General features: G+C 41.4%; 1 protein-coding gene across 1 annotated transcript in view; it reads left to right on the forward strand.

Annotated features, from left to right (window-relative positions):
- Positions 1 to 1,197: 1,197 nt before the first annotated feature.
- LOC310795406 (uncharacterized protein) overlaps positions 1,198 to 19,368 on the forward strand; it is a 50,841-nt gene continuing 32,670 nt past the window's right edge. The window contains exons 1-4 of the mRNA XM_083657434.1: positions 1,198 to 1,520; positions 3,232 to 3,350; positions 11,699 to 11,807; positions 16,207 to 16,349. Coding sequence (XP_083513560.1) covers positions 1,352 to 1,520; positions 3,232 to 3,350; positions 11,699 to 11,807; positions 16,207 to 16,349 — 540 coding nt within the window. The 5' untranslated portion in view covers positions 1,198 to 1,351. The remainder of the gene's footprint in view (positions 1,521 to 3,231; positions 3,351 to 11,698; positions 11,808 to 16,206; positions 16,350 to 19,368) is intronic.

The raw sequence follows: 19,368 nt of genomic DNA on the forward strand, positions 1-19,368 counted from the left end.
CGAATTAAATGTTCTATGGCCTCTCCTGTTTCTAAATAATACTGAATCGTCTGGTGTGACCAAGCAAAATTATTTTATAAGCATTTTACGAAATGTCTATGGGAAATACATGTCAGATGAAAATGTCTTGGTGCACATGCCTAACCCGGAAGTTGGCCTGACTTTGGCTCTCAGCCTCCTCCACACACATGCGTACGCACCAATGGTACGCGCGCACACACACACACACACACACACACACACACACACACACACACACACACACACACACACACACACACACACACAAACAAACACGAACGAACACGCGCACACACACACGCACACGCACACACGCACACACACACACACACACACACACACACACACACACACACACACACACACACACACACACACACACACACACACACACACACACACACACACACACACACACACACACACACGGGGGGGGGGGGGGGGCTGCAGTTGCGTTTTCAACTACATTACCCATAATTCCAGTCGCCCGTTAACAGCAACAGCTAGGATGTTGCGATATCGCTGGCAGCCAAAGATTGCTGTGGTTGCAGAGAATAGGTTGGGTAGAAATCTGTTTCTCATATTTTAGTAGCTAGATGTCAAATCGCATGCCTCTACATTTGCAGCGACAACAACTGCAATAGAATTAAGGTTCAATTTCCCGTCGATCTTGCGGTTATTTGTGTCGCAAAGAAACTAGCTTGCGCTAATGCGTTTAGCTATCAAAAAAAATCATAGTTTTATTGTAAATGGAAACAATTAGATAGACAGCTATGTTGCTATTAGCTGCTTGCTTCAGCTAACTGAGGATGGGAAATTATCTTCGGGTGTCTCACAAGTTGCACAGTGAACCCGACGCATTTGAAGATATATCTGCAGAGGATAACCTGGATAACCTTACACGAAATGTCATAGCGCGTAAGTAGCTAGCACTTAGCTAGCTAGCTAGCTTGATAATGGCTGGAAGAGATGGAGAAGGACCTAATGTTATCATCAGCAGCAGCCATCCATGAGCAGCTGGATAGGTAAAGAAATCCGTCCTCCGGAGATGCTAACGTTAGCCTTCTAGACGGTGTAAATCACTTATATAACAGCTAGCCACACTCGTTCTGCTACTCGCCTGTCTTGCCAAGCAAATGGGACATTTGCCACAGAAAATCTGGGTTGTCTCAACATCATCAAGTGACAGACATCACTGGATGTTTTGAATCTGAAAAAAATAGACTCGCATATCTGTTAGGTTACATTCTGACCTGGATTATCCATTAGTGCGATTTAGTGCACTGGAAACAACCACACACACATACGTGTGTCTCAGTGAGTCGAGAACATGAGAAAGTTCTTTGATTCTTCTCGTCGGGAGTTGGTCAGCTCCGGGCCCGGTTCTGGAGGGGGCGGGCATGGGAGCACTGGATCCGGCCATGCAGGTGGAAACCTCATTGGACGAGCCTTTACAATCGGGCGGCACCAAGTCACTGTTGAGGAGATCGTTGCCGAAGGTGAGAAGGAGACCCATGGAGTAGATGATCCTACAAATGTTACATGCATGTTGTTGAAGCCAGAATGATTGTGTCGTGCATTGCTCAAGCCAGGAGGATATGCCACACTGACATGCCATGTGTCGATAGAGCGATACAACCTTCTTCTCCTCATTCTCATTACCACCAATCCCCACTGGAGTGATGGCTCTTACATGAGTGGAAATCAGAGAGGTGTCTCATTCTGTGTTCTCACCTTACACAACAGTTTTCCTGTTGGTTATTTTAAGGTTCAGAAGTGTGATCTGGGAGATGGAGACATACCTGCAGGCACCTGACAGTTCTGTTGTTGTTGGGGCAGGTACTGAATTTGGCAATCCAAATGACTCATACAGCTAAGAATGAAGGACTAGTGCAGACAGATGTTACATAATTCATGTTTAAGTGTCTAATCTCATTTTAAGACAGTGAGATGGAACACCTGATTTATGATGCTGGAGGGCCTCTGAAGCCTATAGTGATATCTCCGGTCTTGTGCTTTTTTTTTTCTCCGGCTGGTCATTTTAGAACCAATTTCATTGATAATGTCAAAACTCCGATGGCAATCTTTCAATCTTTCATCATCATCGTAATCTAGGCTTTGATGTTTTGCTTTCTGGAGTATAAGTAGGTAAAACAGTTTCCCGTTTAACAACCAGTGACAGACAGTCCCTCATGGACATGGTTTTGTGCATACACAGTGTGGCGTGTGTTCTAAAGCAAATTCTTTAAATGATAAAATTATAAATGAATATTGCAGTGTCTGCAATCGCATCATGCTCCCAACTACGTTGCTGTATAGATCAAGTCGGATTCCTGAAATGTATTGATAATATTGATAATAACTTAGTTAGGCTACAATCATTTTCTCCAGTTTCTCTTGACCTCAAAGAGATTGTTATTTATGGCCATTTACGGCCACTGTGTCAAAGGACACAACAAAACAAGGTTTTCCGCACCAATGATCTGTTAGTCATTAATGTTAGAAGGACAGTCAGAAGTGGTCGACATGTCCTTACGCCACCTTTATATTTGCATCAGAAGCTGCTGCAGAGCTGCAGACCTGCGTAGATGTCTTCTGCACTCTTATAGTGCCACGATGTCATGCAACACCCCATCAAAGTGTCGAGATATATAAGCCACCGAGTCTCCCTGAAATTCACTCACTGGTGAATCTGCAAAATGAATTAGTTGTCTAAGCTATAGCAGATGGTTAGTCCTAAATGTAGACCTCAGTGTAAACCCTGCAGCAATTGACATTACTAATACATAATGCTATAAGGCTACACATTTGGAAAATAATTAGAGTTGGTCCTGGTGGTCCATATGCCTGTACTGTGTAGCCTAAGAATACAATGATGGACACAAACTACTAGAGTTGTTGAACTAGTTAGATGTCAAAAAATCGGCATGCTACATGCTAGAGGGATGTTACATTTTCAAAATCATGACGCAACAAGAACGCTTCTGAGAAGACTAGTAATGTTGAACTTTCACCTCACTCTTCTAAATTGTTTGGATTGATATGATCGGTAAGAAGGTTGTGGTGTGTTTTTCCCCCTCAGGCACGTTCTTCTGGCTCGTTTATAACAGAGTGGCCTATGTCTTCCTGCTATTGACTCTCCGGATTGTGTTGATCTGACGTCATGTTGAGGTCCAACACTTTAATTGAGTCTCTTTCTCAATCCTGCAGGCGGTTTTGCTATCGTGTTCCTCGTGAAAACAAATCAGGGAGTGCGCTGTGCCCTGAAGAGGATGTACGTCAACAATGAGCATGACCTGGAGGTGTGCAAGCGAGAGATTCAGATCATGGTGAGTTACCTGTTAGGGGCGTGCCGTATCGTTATTGATATATCGTTACAATTCGTGATCATATTGTCAGAAATTCATTTCAATAATGAGAGACTAGAAGGAAGGTATAACAAACTTTAATGAATGGACAAACAACAATCCATGATGTGATGTCGCTCCTCCTGAGCGAGAGGAGGACGTCACTGATGTATAGGATAGAGAACCCCCGATAGGGAGTTCTACAGGAGTCATGACATGGTGGTGTTCAGGGGAGGAGGTGGGTCGAAACAACTGCAGCGGCGTAGGATCAGCAACTGCGGGTGACACACAAGGTGAGTTACACACAGACAAATACCAAGGGCCTGATATGAACTACTACTCCATTCATGTGATACTCCATTCAAGTGATTGGCCAGCAGGCCAGAGAGAGGGAAAGCGTGGGAAAGCATGGGAGACAGTGATTGGACAGGATTGAAGGGGCGTGTCTATTTATGACTGAGTGACATAACCTGAACAGGGCGTTGGCTGCAGGGGAGATAAAGATGAATGGAAGGAATCAATGAATGATAGTTTAATCAGGTATTGACTAAGGCAGAGGTTCTCAAATGTTTTTCAGCCAAGGACCCCTTACAAGATAGAAAATATACCGGGGACCCCCTCATTCTGATTTGTGATTTTGGGCTGAGCTTAATTGTTTCCACGGTAACGTGCTTGACTTTTAATTTGATAGGTTTGTTATTAGAATGTAATCCATGAACCATTTTAGATTTAAAGCATAAACTATTTTCGTTGAACTATGAAGATTTTGCACACATTTTCTTTTTATTACATTACATTTACATGACGTCATTTAGCAGATGCTTTTGTTTTGTCCAAAGCTACTTACAATATCACAATTTGTCAACAGTACAGAAAACCACTATGCAACACAATCAATGACAGCCAAGATATTTTGATAGACTAGCACCATGTAGGAAGTAGTTTGAGAAGGAATAAGTAAGTTACGTTTTTAAAAAAAGAATTTTAATTTTTTTTACCTGAAAACTTTTCGCGGACACCCTGGCAAAGTGCCACGGACCCCTGGGGGTCCGCGGACCCCCATTTGAGAACCACTGGACTAAGGTAGCCTTCATTATTGAAAATTGTCTGAGACATCATATTGTGATATTGTAATTAGGGATGCACCGATCGATCGGCACGTGACCGGAAATGGCCGATTTTCACGTGATCGGCCTCGATCGGTGATCTGTTCCGGTCACTCTAAATAGCCGATTCTGTGAGCCGATTTTCACATGACGTGCGCGCACCCCAAAGCACCGAGACAGGCACCCAGCCACCACACCACACACGCCAGCATACCTTCCTCGTTGTGGATTTTTTTCACCGTCAGTGAAGTAGACAAAGCTCGCAGTTTGTCACACATGCAAGTCGAAAATAAGCCGTGGAGACAGAGGTGCGGCCGTGTCCCGCTCGGCTGGAGTCCAGTCAGAGCGGCTCGCTTCACCTCACTCGCCCCCCTCTCTCTGCTCTCTCTCCCCGGGAAGCGGTGCTCCAGCAACCCGCCACCGCGCACAGCCGGCTTGGCGAGTGTGTCCAGTATAACCATTCCCCGACCTGCTTTTCCATTCCACATCAGCGCTGCTGCCTCAGCCTGTCAAGTCATGTTGTAACGTGACGTGGATACAGGAGAGACTATTTGTTTCGTATTGCAAATAGAACGACATGAGAACGACGGACATAATAATAAAAATGCATCGGACTCACAAGTGTGCAACGTTTTCTGTGCGTGACGATATTTTTTCGGATGGCAGATAAAAATACGCATACCAAACTTCGGACTGTGTGTAAACTCCGCCTGATATTCAGACTGAAGATCGTTACTGTAACTCATAAACTCATTTCCCCTCTACTCAAGAGGACTGGTCTGGAGCCAGTCTATAAACTCCTTGTCCATGGATCATTTTGATGTTCTGTTGCACCTGTTTTCTTTTGGAAAAGTAAATGCATGATAGCTGTGGGATATAGGCTATTGGATTTAATTTAATTTTTGTATTCATTGTATTTGCACAAAAAAGCTCTGTCCAGTAGCCTAACCTGGAACACTTTTATTTTGAGATGTGTTTGAGTGAGAAGGTCCTACTTCATGCAAATGATAAGAATTGTTTATTTGTTTATTTGGATCCCCATTAGATGTAAGAATTGTTCTATGAATCTTAATTTTTAAACAAAGTTACAAAAACGTTTGTGTAAGCTGTCAATTGTTGTTTTTAGAAAAAAAAATCGGAATCGTCAAAAATCGGTATCGGCAAGTCAGACTATTCAAAAATCGGAAATCGGAATCGGCCAAGAAAATGGCAATCGGTGCATCCCTAATTGTAATAATGGCAATATAGTACGCACAGCAACAAGCATGGCTGAAAGCGGCTCCACGGTGGAGTTGATTCCAAAAAGGGGAGTGGCTTCAGTAGTGTGGAAGTGGGTTGGTTACAAAAGAGCATAATGTACAACAAACCACGGTAATATTTGAAGGCATATTTGAAAACTTTGAAGATAAACTGTTAAGTCTATGCTGACGTATAAAACTATGACATTTATTGAAATTCATAATCAAATATTTTTCCGTATTCTGTCATATCATCAAGAATATCATTATAATATTGTGATATTATTTTAGGGCCATATCGCCCACTCCTAGTTACCTGGTTATTAAACTCCTCTCTTTCTGTTTTCCACACTGCGCTCTTGTTGTTTTGATGGAGATCAAACCGTCACATAAGGATGTATATACACGTATATTTCAAGCACATGTCACAAAATTAATGTTGAGTGATTTATATCTGCAACCCACCATAAATAAGTGGTATATCTTCCTTCTTGAATATGTTCCACACAAGTACCGTAGGCCATTTACATAGTTTGACCATATTCACTGTCCTTAAACTTGTTTGGAGTGGGCAAGGTCATATTTCTAGATGTGAATATATTTATGAATCTCAATCCGTTTGTGTGAATACTTTTTAATAGGGCTGTCCCCGAATACCATTTTTGGGCTTCGAAACTTCAGTGACAAGTATTCGAATAGATTCGAAGCTTCGACGGGGGCCGCGGGGCACATTTGAGTTCTCTTTTATTGGGTTTAATCATGATTCAATCAAAATAAATTAGCTTAAATTTACGTTTTTGCACATTTGAACGTTTGCCTTTTATTTTGAAGGCTGATTACGTAGCCAGGATTCACAATCGGGCTGCGTCTGTCCCTGTCTGCACTAGTCTGCAGATTTTGGGGCAGTCGGCGTGGGCAGTTGTCACAGAAAATCTAAAAAGTGCATGAGGGGTACAGACTATAATCGACAAGTCTGTGTCGGGTACAGACTATAATCTATAAGTCTGTGTGGGGTACAGACTATAATCTATAAGTGTGTGTGGGCTACAGACTATAACCCGACGTGAGTCAGAGCCACTACGATTATATCAAACCTGTTGATTTTTACAAGCGGAATCTGGGCGCAGTAGTGTATACTCGTCAACAACTCAAATATAAAACGATCCCCAATGAAAAACTATGAAGCTATGTCATCATAACTACCCAATACAGTGTTTAGCCCACACCAAGGAGCGCTAGTTAATTCTTCATACAAAAAAATTACAGACAGGCCTACCGATCTTTCTGGTACCAATGCACACAGGGGAAGAATAGCCTACAGGGAAGAGTGAATTATTGATTACACAAAACCTTGGCTGCCAGATGGCGTTTTTCGACTGGAAAGTCAGCTTTTATAATTATTATTTATTAGCCTACATGTTTGTAGTCCGGTTTTGCAACATAGTCATCTGGCACCATAGCCATCGCCTACAAACATTTTCAGCTCCCACTTCATAGCTTTGGCTCCTTAGCAAACAGGTATTCACATTGCTGCTCACCTGCAGTGCCATACTGCCACGTCAGACCTTCCTTTTAAGTCAATGCGTTTTGGGTGTGTGTATTTTTTGGTAATTCTCTTATCCTCCCTCCCTCTCTCTCTCTCTCTCACTCTCTCTCTCTCTCTCTCTCTCTCACTCCTTTCGGGTTTCCAGGCCCTGATGGTGCTGAAAGTCACACAGCTCTAGATTCAGGTTGCAATAGCAAAATAGGCTTTTTAAAAATGACATTTTATTTTCTGTTTTCCAAAGGAGAAAAGGAAAATCAAGTCCTTTGTCAATGTTGTATCTGCCGTTTCTCACCAGGAAAACGGACGACGCCTTGTCTACTTGGATGGATTTAGAAATTAAAATTAGATCATAATTTGTTTTCCGTTTTTGATTTTCCGTTTCTGAAAAGAAAATAGAATGGCCAAAAAAATACAGTTTTGCCCGCTGTTTCCTCTTTTATTCCATGCAGATGGTGGCATAGCAACAACAACAGCTAGTACCCATAAAAATCTGTGCTGTATCCCCGTGGTTGCGTTGCTCCCGGCATCTCGTAGCGTACCGCGACAGCTCGCGTTTTCATACGAGTTTGATGCGCTCAGTTTGGTTCAGTTGCTGTGATAAGTCGAGTAGTTTTGTGATCCCTCATATTGCGTAGACGTGAAGTGTCTGATCGCAAGTTTTTCAGTCACCATAAAAAAAATCTGCAGAAACCAGTCAGTTAGTCTACGGCTACGCCCAGTCTTTTCATAATCTGTTAAAAGTTGTGTGGTGTATCCCCTCCCTAACCCTACTTATGAGATTATTTGATATCCATAGTTTCCTCTCAAATTGAAAGACCTCTCTCTCTCTCTCTCTCCCCCTCTCTCTCTCCCTCTCCCTCTTTCACTCTCCATCTCTCTCTCTCTCTCTCTCTCTCCCTCTCCCTCTTTCACTCCCCATCTCCATCTCTCTCTCTCTCTCTCTCTCTCTCCCTCTCCCTCTTTCACTCTCCATCTCTCTCTCTCTCTCTCTCTCTCTCTCTCTCTCTCTCTCTCTCTCTTTCACTCTCCATCTCTCTCTCTCTCTCTCTCTGTCACACACACCTCTTCCTTCACCTCAGCTGCAGTACTTGACACATTTTCTGTTACCTGATAGATTGCTGATTTTAGATCTCCATTATGTAGCACCCTCTGCAGGTGATGACCTGACACGACACTGTGACCCAACACAGTCTGACCAGCCACACATTTGTTTTCTGCTGTTCCACTGCAGAAGTTCTACAAATGTCATCAAAATCCTTTGTAGCCTTTTACCACACAAGTATTTTCAGATTTTCTCCTCTTCTTAGGTCCATCAGGTGTTTCCTCTGTGATTCTCTTTCCTCTGTCTGTGGCATTGTTTCTTATTCATTCAAAGTACCAATAATCAAATCATTGTTAAAGAGGTTCAAATTCAACCTTGAATGTTTGTCCAGTCCAGCAGCATGCTTACTTTCCTAAATAAGAATCTTTTATCTGTAACATCTTCTCAAATGGCTTCAGACTTTAAGGCTGGTCTAATAAAAGTAAGAAATAATCTTGATATTAGCCTTGCACGTTATCATTTCTTGTTTTGCCTAATTTAACTGTTGTCTTTGATACTGTTGGTTATGACATCCTCCTGACCTGGACCATTGGAAGTCTTGTTGGTGTCTGCAGTAGTCGTCAACCGATATGGGTTTTTCAATGGTCGATGCCGATATTTAGAGACCAGGGCAGCCGATGGCCAATATATAATGCATATTTTATTTTTATTTTTATTTTATTTTATTTTATTTTATTTTATTTTATTTTATTTTATTTTATTTTATTTTATTTTATTTTATTTTATTTTATTTTATTTTTATTTTACTCATCTGATCAAATACAACACTTTAATAATAATAACAAATGAGACACAAAATTGCTGAACTTAAATGAACATTTATTATTTAACACTAATGTTACTTTCTGCATGGTCTCTGTTTGCGTAAGTCGATCTGCAGTGTCTGCAGTGCACTTACAAAAACAAAACAAAAGTCCACCGGGCTCGAAACCAACTTTTTCACCTCCTTCTGAAAACCGACCCGAAGCATATTTTTGTATGTTTATGTTTGTTGACGGACTCGATTACAAGCCAAGTAGCTAATCTAACTGGTTTTATTTATACGTGTCTGATTGCGACACCTGCATGCCTGATTTAAATACTATTTTGGCATCCCACAGCTTTACTTTGCCTTCCTCCTCAGGAAGCTTATCCATAAATATGTCATTCTTTTTCACTCTCATGCAGATGAGACACAACTTAACTTAGAAATCAAATCTGGTGATGTACTTCAGCTAAAAACATACAACTATCTTAGCCGTTCTCATCCCTATCTCAGTATCACCCTACTGATACTGTCACTCTGTTATCAGACTTTTCTCATTTTTAATAAATGGCTTCACTTCAAAGGCACCTGTCAAACATTTGGCAATTATCTTTGGTCCAGACTTTGACAGTCACATCAAGGGAATATCTCAACTGGGAAATATTCACCTACTGTAAGTCGACAGGATTAGACATTGCATCTCTTTTACCGATTGCAGAAATTGATAATTTTGTTTCTTCCAGAATTCACTACAGCCATGCAATACTTCTCTAACTGAGAGACTCACAACTCATTCAAAACTCAGAAACTTGAATACTAAGGCCATGTTCACATTACAGGTAAATCTGATTTGCTGATAAAGTCATGAATCATCATTATCTTGATTGGTTTCCCAAATCTGATTTGGGAGTGTGTCCGCACTGCCACAAATCTGATTCTCAAGTCGGATCTGTGTGTCCAGACCTAAACAGCCTATCTGCATGGGTTGCTATGGTAACTCTTGGGCGTCAATAAATACGTACAGTATGTTGGTGACGTGGTTTTCCTGCGCAGAAGCATTTGATGACGAGTTGCGAGTGACGTTCAAATCAGATTTGGTGGATCTGCGCGTCCGCACTTAAGTCACATCAGTTGAAAGCAGATTGGAAACTACCTCCATATGTGGTTTGGGACAAGTGACACAAATCAGACTTGGAGCATCCAGACTCATAAAACCAATCTGGATAGAATCATTAATAGGTCACTAAAGTTCACAAATCAGATTTGGCCTCCTAGTCTGAACATGTAAGACAACCCTGAAACCTGATCCTATTAAACTGGTTTTAGCCTCTTTCCACCAGCTGCCCTACTTATAACTTACAAAATATTACATGTTCTCGACCCCACAATTCTCTGATGTATTGTAAAGGCTCATTTATGTTCCATTTTCATACGGAAATATGTCAGTTTCAAATGATGTAACGGTCACTGCCCAGTGCCCACATACTGTATTTCCATGCGTCTTTCACGTTGGTATTGAGCAATACATCCACTAGTGGGCAGTAGAGCGTCAAATGTGTGAGTGTGTTTGTGTTTCATCTGTATCCGTAAGCTTTTAGAAAACGTGCAGAATTAGGCACAAAATGAACGCAGAGCACGGAGAGAAGGCTCAGTCCGTCTGCGTATCTGTATTTAAAGTTGAGCATCATTGGGCCTTAGTTTACACAAACTATCTGCTTAAAGAAGGAAGTAGCCTACGTTTTATTGTCATTTTCCAGGACTGGAAGAAAACAGGTGGGATAAGACTCTTTTCCCCACCGGGCCCCATTCACTTAGAACAAGGTTCCTGCCGCTCTTGGTGCTTCAGACACTGTCTCAGTGTTTGTTTCAATGTTAACCCTGTTAATCTTCTACACCTCAACCACACCTTAGCATCTATTCCAGGGATACTCAACTTGCTTTGCCCGGGGGCCACTTTCGTGAAATGATAGAAGGCCGGGGGCCAGTTAATAAACAAACAATATGCATTTTTCTGTAGCGGATTGTAGGTTTTTGGGCTGTCAGCTGGAGTTTAGTCTTGACAATGTTGTGCACGCCGGATAGTTAGTTAGGTTAAGTTAGTTAGGTTAAGTACATACATAAGTGCCTGGGTAGCAAGCAGACGGCGGTATTTGACAATTTAGCAGCTAAATCATAGATTATTGAAAGGTATTCCATATTCCAGACTGAAATGCTATAACAGAAGTGGAGTATTGGCCAGAATGACATGAACATTTGGACACTTATTCAGCGGGTATCTTGCATGTTGCCTTCAGGTGCACTGTAAAATATATATACCGGTATATTTTTTCAATTCCATCGTGGGCTCGCGGAGGCCGCAAGTTGAGTATCACTGATCTATTCCATTATTGTCTTTGTTTCTCTTCTGGCAACATGTCATTTTCTTTGTGCTCCTGTAAACTAACACACACACACAAACACACACACACACACACACGCACACACACACACACACACACACACACTTTGCAGCCTCATAATTGTCGTTTAACGTTGGCTGTTTTGCACAGTCGTTCTAACTAAGCTTCTCGAATGTGTGTTTGCTCTCCTGCAGAAAGATCTCGTCGGTCACAAGAACATCGTCGGTTACCTGGACTCCAGCATCACAGCTATGGGAGGACGAGAGGTGTGGGAGGTCCTCATACTCATGGACTACTGCAAGGGTGAGTGAGTGCTGCTGAATGGAAAATGGGAGGGGGGGGTGACTGACCACCAAAGGTTTTGAGGACCGAACGTGTTTCAATTTCACAGTTAATTTGTATTCCATAGTGACAGCTTGATATGTAAACAAAGCCACCTCTGCTGAGCTTTGGCTGTAAGTGAACACGTCTAACATGGCTGAACATCCAGACTTGGAGGTGTTCTTCATGGGCCATACTTTGTGTAGGGACGTCAACTGCTGTTTTTTGACTCTATCCAAAAGCTTCAGGAGAACCTATCAAGACTCATTATATTCACGAGTTTCCCGGTGAGACTGTGGGCGCTTCCATGATGACACCCTCCCTCCCTGTTTCCAGCTGCCGGTTGCCTGTTTCCGCCCAGGACCGTTCATAGCGAAAGAGACTGAAAATAATCATAATAATTGTTGTGACTTTGTACCTACCTATATCTTGTAATGGAGCCCCCCAGCACAATAATTTCACACGTGCATAATTGTACAACGGAGTGACAATATCTTGAATCTTGAAAGAGAGAGAGCGCTAAAGCTCCGTTCAATGACCAAATAATAAGAGTTCCGGTTTGGACGTTTAGCCTTCAAAACAAAAGCGGCCGCTATGCAACCCCATACTATTTTTAGCCATTTTGGCTAAAATAAGCCCGTACAGTACGAGTGAATCGACATTCACCTCGTTTTTGTAAAATATCGCCGCTATGCAACCACACAACGTTACTATATTTAGCCATTTCGGATCAAATAAGCCAAACGTTCCCACTCTTTGACAGCGGCGCGCACGTCCTTGCTAGTGGAAAAAATGTAAACAGGAAGTCGACAACCGGCAACCGCTGAGAATCATGGGAACCGTAAGTCCAGGAATAAGGTGGATAGAGGAGAGGCATACTGTAAAATACGCTGAAATGTCCAGTATCAAGTGACATTTGCCATGTTGCCATGATTGACCATGATTGGTTATTGCCATGTAGGATGGGGGAAAAGGATTATAAATGTGGCGTAATTGCAACATAACTGGCCCTCAAACTACAACTCCTCTGTGGATAAAACCTTTTAATCTCAGGGAAAGCTCTTTTAAAATATAAGAATAAAATAAAGTACCTAACAACAGGCATTTGATGTGCTGTAGTCACTTATGTGATTATCGTTTGTCGACTCTCGTCTGCAGGTATCTGCACTTTGAACATTTGGCTTGATCAAATTGTTGCAGTACCATAAATCATAAATAGAGTAACGTACATCACAGTGACTATTAAAATGTTTCGCTCCGTCATACAACAGTGTATTATAAACTGGCATGAGACAAAAACAGACAGGCTTGAATGCTAAAACATCAGTTGTGCACACTTTCTCTTTGTAAGTTAAATATTATTTTCATAAGCCAATGACTTTGGGCTTCCTTTTGAGTGTATAACCTAGGGGTGGGAATCACCAGATGCCCACGATACGATACTAAAATGATACTTGAGTCACGATACGATAGTATTGCGATATTGCGATATGCTAGTATTGCGATATATTGAATATTTCGATATATTGTCTAACTCCTTTTCCTACATTTTCCTTGACCTCACCTGAAGTAAAACATGCAGTGTTTTTTTGTTTTGTTTTGTTTTTGCCCCACACGTAGGCTACATTATTTAGCTTCTCTGGACTCAATACGCCACTGCAGGCGAGGACTGCAACATCGGGCGCTTCGGGCAGATGCCCGGTGGCCTGGCATGGCATGGCCTGCAATTTTTTTTTTTTTTTTTATATCGATACTTGGCGTCCAAATATCGATACAATATCGTCAGGCAAAATATCGCGATACTATGGTGTATCGATTTTTTCCCCCACCCCTAGTATAACCCACATTTTGATGTGAATTATAGACCGTTGCACTTGGCAGTGCGCACCAGTTTGAGGCTAGAACGTCATGAACAGATATGAATAATGATTTCCTTTGCATTTTGCCTCCCAGTTTGAGAAAGTCTGCTGGAAGGTCAGGTCACATGGGAGGTAAATATAAAACCAGGAAGTGTGTAGTGGTTCATAGCTCTGTACGTCTTCATCCTTAGTTCTGCTGGCCAACTTCCAGTCTGTCCCTACCTTAGACACATTTTGTCCTCTGGTTCACTTTATTCTAATTGTCTCTGCTGAAGTAGGCTTAATAACTGTAGGCCACTTGAGGGCACTCTCGCCACATAGTTCCTCTATTAAATCCCACTCCAGTAGACAAAGTAAGTGTTGCTGGACATGATGCTGAAATAGTTTTGCATATGGGAGCCTCTCAGCACAGCCCAACTGTTAACTCACCCTAAAATCCAAAATACATATTTTTCCTCTCACCTGTAGTGCTGTTTATCCATCTATATCGTTTTGTGTTAGTTGCCTGAGTTTTGGAGATATCGGCCGCAGAGTTTAAGCCTTCTCTCCAATACAATGGAACTGGATGGCACTCGGCTTGTGGTGCTCAAAGTGCCAAAGAAATACATTTGAAAAACTCAACAGCAATGTCTCTTTCCAGAAATCATGACCCGGTTACTCAAGATAATCCATAGACCTCGTTATGAGCAGTTTCATGGAGGAACTATTTTCTTTTGACCGAACTACACCCGCTAGCTGCTAGCTAGTTCCTACATGAGACTGCAAAAGAAAATAGTTCCTACATGAAACTGCTCACAACAAAGTATGTGCATTATCTTAGCACTAACAGGTGAGAGGGAAAATATGTATTTTGTATTTTAGGGTGAGCTGTCCCTTTTAAGTTGATACGGTTGCATGTTTGAGTAAGAAAGAAACGAAGAAAGAAAAAAATATGCAATTGTTATTTTAAGAAGAGGTTTTTATGCAGGCTGTTACTCAGCAGCCTGCATACAAACCTCTTCTGGCTGGTGTGAATTGACTTTGGTCTGGAACTTCAACATGTTCTGATGTTTGGGTAAATGTTTAATTTACCCAAATGGCCTCTATTTGGCCATTAAATAAGGTTCTACTATGTCAGGTACAGTATACGATTATGTAAATGTGGTGTTGTATTAAACGTTTTGTTACCACCATCCTATTTCCATAGATGGAAATTAATATTATAAGTAAGTAATTTATGTTATGACCACTCTGACTCCACACAAGCATGTAACTACAGGGAAATGTGTAGAGAAGTGATCTGGTAACTGGAGAAGGTCCTCCTCTCTCTCACTTTCATTCTTCTGAAAATATCCAAATGAAGTCATATGACCATGCAGGAAGATCAGACAGGGAAGATTTCCTTTCTTATTCCACTGGAGACTCTAGTCTATTGATTTACTGCTATTTTTAAAGTATCGTAGTTCTGAAAAGCCAGAGCATTAAACATTGGGCTATACAGCAGCGGACAGTTAGTTTAAAATCTTCATCAGGAAAGATTACAAACAGCAAACACTGTGTATCTATCTTTTCTGATGAAAACCTTATGATGCTATCATAAAGCTACGGTACTGTATTCAGTCATAGAGAAAGCTGTTTAAATGTGAGAAATTCCTCTCACTCGAACAACAGCGGCAAGGCAGTAGTAACTAACCAGTGATATCACCTAGTCAGAAAATGGTCTACTTACAGTCTCACTAGTCACCAGCAGATGCAGACGCATCCTCCCGCTCAGCCATTTTGTGTCTAAAAGGCAGGAGGTAACACAGGTGCAAGCAAAAACATGAATGACGATTTCCAACTTCCAATCCATTTAGGGGATCCAGTGCCGGGGCCCTCGTTAGTGTTTTGGTTGCACGTTGCACCTGTGTTACCTCCTGCCTTTTAGACACAAAATGGCTTGTGTGAAAAAGGCAAATGGATCAGTCTCCGACCGTCCGTTTGTTGTCGTTTGTTCGTTAGTCACACTGTAATGTTGACTTTGTGCCGCTAGGGGGCGGCATTGACAATGAATGGGACTGACCCAAGGGTGGAACTACATCACTGGTTGGGGACAACAACATGTTTACGATTTGCTTGTTGACTTCTCTTGTTGAACCATATCTCTGCTCGTGTGATAGCTTCAGCAATGGCCAGTTAGAAATGCTACATATTGGTATCCTCTTTTATTTGATGTTTTGCAGTCACGCAATTTATTTGTAAACAATTACTGACTTACAAATGATTAAGATTGTTTCTAACCAGGGATAATGGAGATCCTATGGGATAATTATCATAATCATATTTTTGTTTTTGTTGCTATGGCAATGGTCTTTGTATTAAAAAAGAAAGGAGAGCAAAGCTGTGGCGACTATAATGTTGGCAGCAATTTTCAACTGTATTTTCTTCGGCTATATGATCATTTTTCTATCATGCAGCCTGATAATAATGATAATGACATACATAACGGATTCACACATGACGTTGACCTCCCCTATGGCTGCTATACATTGGATTTCTTGCAGGAGGTCAGGTGGTCAATTTGATGAATCAAAGGCTCCAGACAGGCTTCACAGAGGCTGAGGTGCTCCAGATCTTCTGTGACACCTGTGATGCTGTTTCTCGCCTCCACCAGCGCAAGGCGCCCATCATCCACAGGGACCTCAAGGTGAAACATTTCTGCCACTTGTGTCTATGCTCTTATCACACCACAGCCTATGTCCTTATTCGTGTATTGGTTTATTTTTGAAATATTAGTCTAAACATACTGTATCTTAAAAACTACTGGGGAAAATACTCCTTATTGGGAAGTCATCACAGACTGTTTTCTTTTTGAAGCACTCACTGCAGAACTCCCACTCCCACCTAGTACAAACCCAGTTAAACCATCAAAAACCTTGTTAAAGAGGAACAAGAGAGACGCTCGTCAAGGTTCACTGTTGTTAAAAGTAGAGAGAAGCGTCTGCACATCCACTATGCAAACCAGGTGCTAGACTAACAAAGCTATACGTTGAAAAGAAAAAAGTCTGCACTCTGGAGCATACTTAAAGACTTGGAGTTTTATTAACGTTTCGGTTCAACAACCTTCATCAGAATGGAGACAACAGGACAAATATTCACATATATGGAACAGCCCAGCCAATCACAGCATTTCACTTAATAGCTCACAGGTGTGTTCACTAATTGTTTAGAGGGTGTGTCCATATGTCCTGCTCTGTCATCATACTCCACACGACTGATTATAAAACACATTACAAAATAATGCAAAATGCATAATACAAAAAACCAATGTGAACACAATACATGTTTTTAAGACAATGGGGAAGAGATTAAATGGAACTCTACTACCACTGAAACATAGTTAATACAATACAGTAGAAATAAAGTTAAGGAATATCAAAATTAACCAAAATGCAATGAATAGGATTCAAAAGCCTGGCAATCAAGAAATTGAGATAACATAGGTAGAATTTTTTTTTAAAACCTAGCAATCAAATTTTTTGAGTTAACCTAGGTAGAAAGAACAGAAAAACAAGAAAAAATGCCATACAATATCCCTGTAATTGGAGGGAGGGGGGGGGGGGTGTAGTTGGCCTACAGAAAAGGTCTGAGGTCAAAAGACTCATTGAGCCCTCTAGCAACAGTATCCAAAGTGGAGATCCAAAAAGCCTCTCTCTTGAGAAGTAAAAGATTGATTACATTTTGCTCAAGCACAACACCCCATTTCATCACTCAAATATATAGGTATTGAGCAGGTCACGACGCCACCTAGAGGTGGAGATATCAATCTTTTACTTCTCAAGAGAGAGGCTTTTTGGATCTCCACTTTGGATACTGTTGCTAGAGGGCTCAATGAGTCTTTTGACCTCAGACCTTTTCTGTAGGCCAACTACACCCCCCCCCCCCCTCCCTCCAATTACAGGGATATTGTATGGCATTTTTTCTTGTTTTTCTGTTCTTTCTACCTAGGTTAACTCAAAAAATTTGATTGCTAGGTTTTTTTAAAAATTTCTACCTATGTTATCTCAATTTCTTGATTGCCAGGCTTTTGAATCCTATTCATTGCATTTTGGTTAATTTTGATATTCTTTAACTTTATTTCTACTGTATTGTATTAACTATGTTTCAGTGGTAGTAGAGTTCTATTTAATCTCTTCCCAATTGTCTTAAAAACATGTATTGTGTTCGCATTGGTTTTTTGTATTGTTTTATAATCAGTCGTGTGGAGTATGATGACAGAGCAGGACCTATGGACACACCCTCTAAACAATTAGTGAACACACCTGTGAGCTATTAAGTGAAATGCTGTGATTGGCTGGGCTGTTCCATATATGTGAATATTTGTCCTGTTGTCTCCATTCTGATGAAGGTTGTTGAACCGAAACGTTAATAAAACTCCCAAGTCTTTAAGTATGCTCCAGAGTGCAGACTTTTTTCTTTTCACTGTTGTTAAAAACCATAAATATTTTAAAAGCATCAATAATTCATGCTTTTAAAATGGATTTAAAATGCCTAATTAATCCTCTTGACCCCCGGGGCTACTGAGGTGAAGTTCTGTTTTATATGGTGTGTGTGTGTGTGTGTGTGTGTGTGTGTGTGTGTGTGTGTGTGTGTGTGTGTGTGGGTGGGTGGGTGGGTGGGTGGGTGGGGGTGTGTGCGTGCGTGCGTGCGTGCGTGCGTGTGTGTGTGTGTGTGTGTGTGTGTGTGTGTGTTTTTTAGCAAATTCTTTACAAAATCTGAAGAAAAAATAGATTTTTTTTTTAATATATAAAAAAAACAAGTTTTACAATATAAGATGAGTTTCTTAATGAGGATTTTTACAGTTGCACGTGTTACCTGGAGTGACACACAGGGGGCAGGCATGCCAGCTCATCCAACATCTTTCTTCAATAGACGACACAGCAGAGTAATTAAAGCGCATGATGCTGGCTGCCTGCTCGTCACATTTATACAGTTAAATATTGCCAGGCAGCCAGCTGACTGCTTGCCGGCCACTGATGACATCATTTGAATTGCCTCTGTGTATGAAATGTGCTATAAATAAACTTGCCTTGCTTAGAAAAACAAACCTGAGCAAGTATCCCATTGAGCATTTGGGATACTTGCTCAGGGTTGTGAGTCAGCTTCCTTCAGACTATCCAGATGTCGTAGGCCGGCATCCAGCAAAAAGTGTCCGACTCAGGACTTACCGTATGCTGCATTCCTTTATGGTAGGAGCTGGCAAGTGGTAAACGCGTCATGTCCGACCTACGTGCGTTCGAGCTTCAGGCTTCAAGTCGCAAAACCATGCATGCTAATAGCCGTTAGCTGTGTAAGCTAACAGCTAATAACAACATTAACGTTTAGTTGTATGGGTTTAACCAACTATTGTATTGGTATGCTGATTGGTCTGAAAGCATACTATTGTCGTAAAGAAAAGAAAAAATCATACAATTGTGGGTGGCCATGTTGAAATGACGTCAAATGATGCGCTGTGAGCAACTGGGGGTTGAGAAATCATACCCAAGTTTTCCAATAGGAACTCCCAGTTAACGTGGCGTTTTACTTGATTTTGCCATTATATTCTACGTTCGCACTTGGGCAATTGTGATGTCACCAGTAGGGATGTTCATCAATTATCGAAAATCGATAATCGATCGTTAAGGATTGGAATCGATCCTGTGGCATTTGGATCGATTTTTTAATTA

The sequence above is a fragment of the Poromitra crassiceps genome, assembly GCF_964638095.1.
Source record: "Poromitra crassiceps genome assembly, chromosome: 21".
NCBI lineage: Eukaryota > Metazoa > Chordata > Actinopteri > Beryciformes > Melamphaidae > Poromitra > Poromitra crassiceps.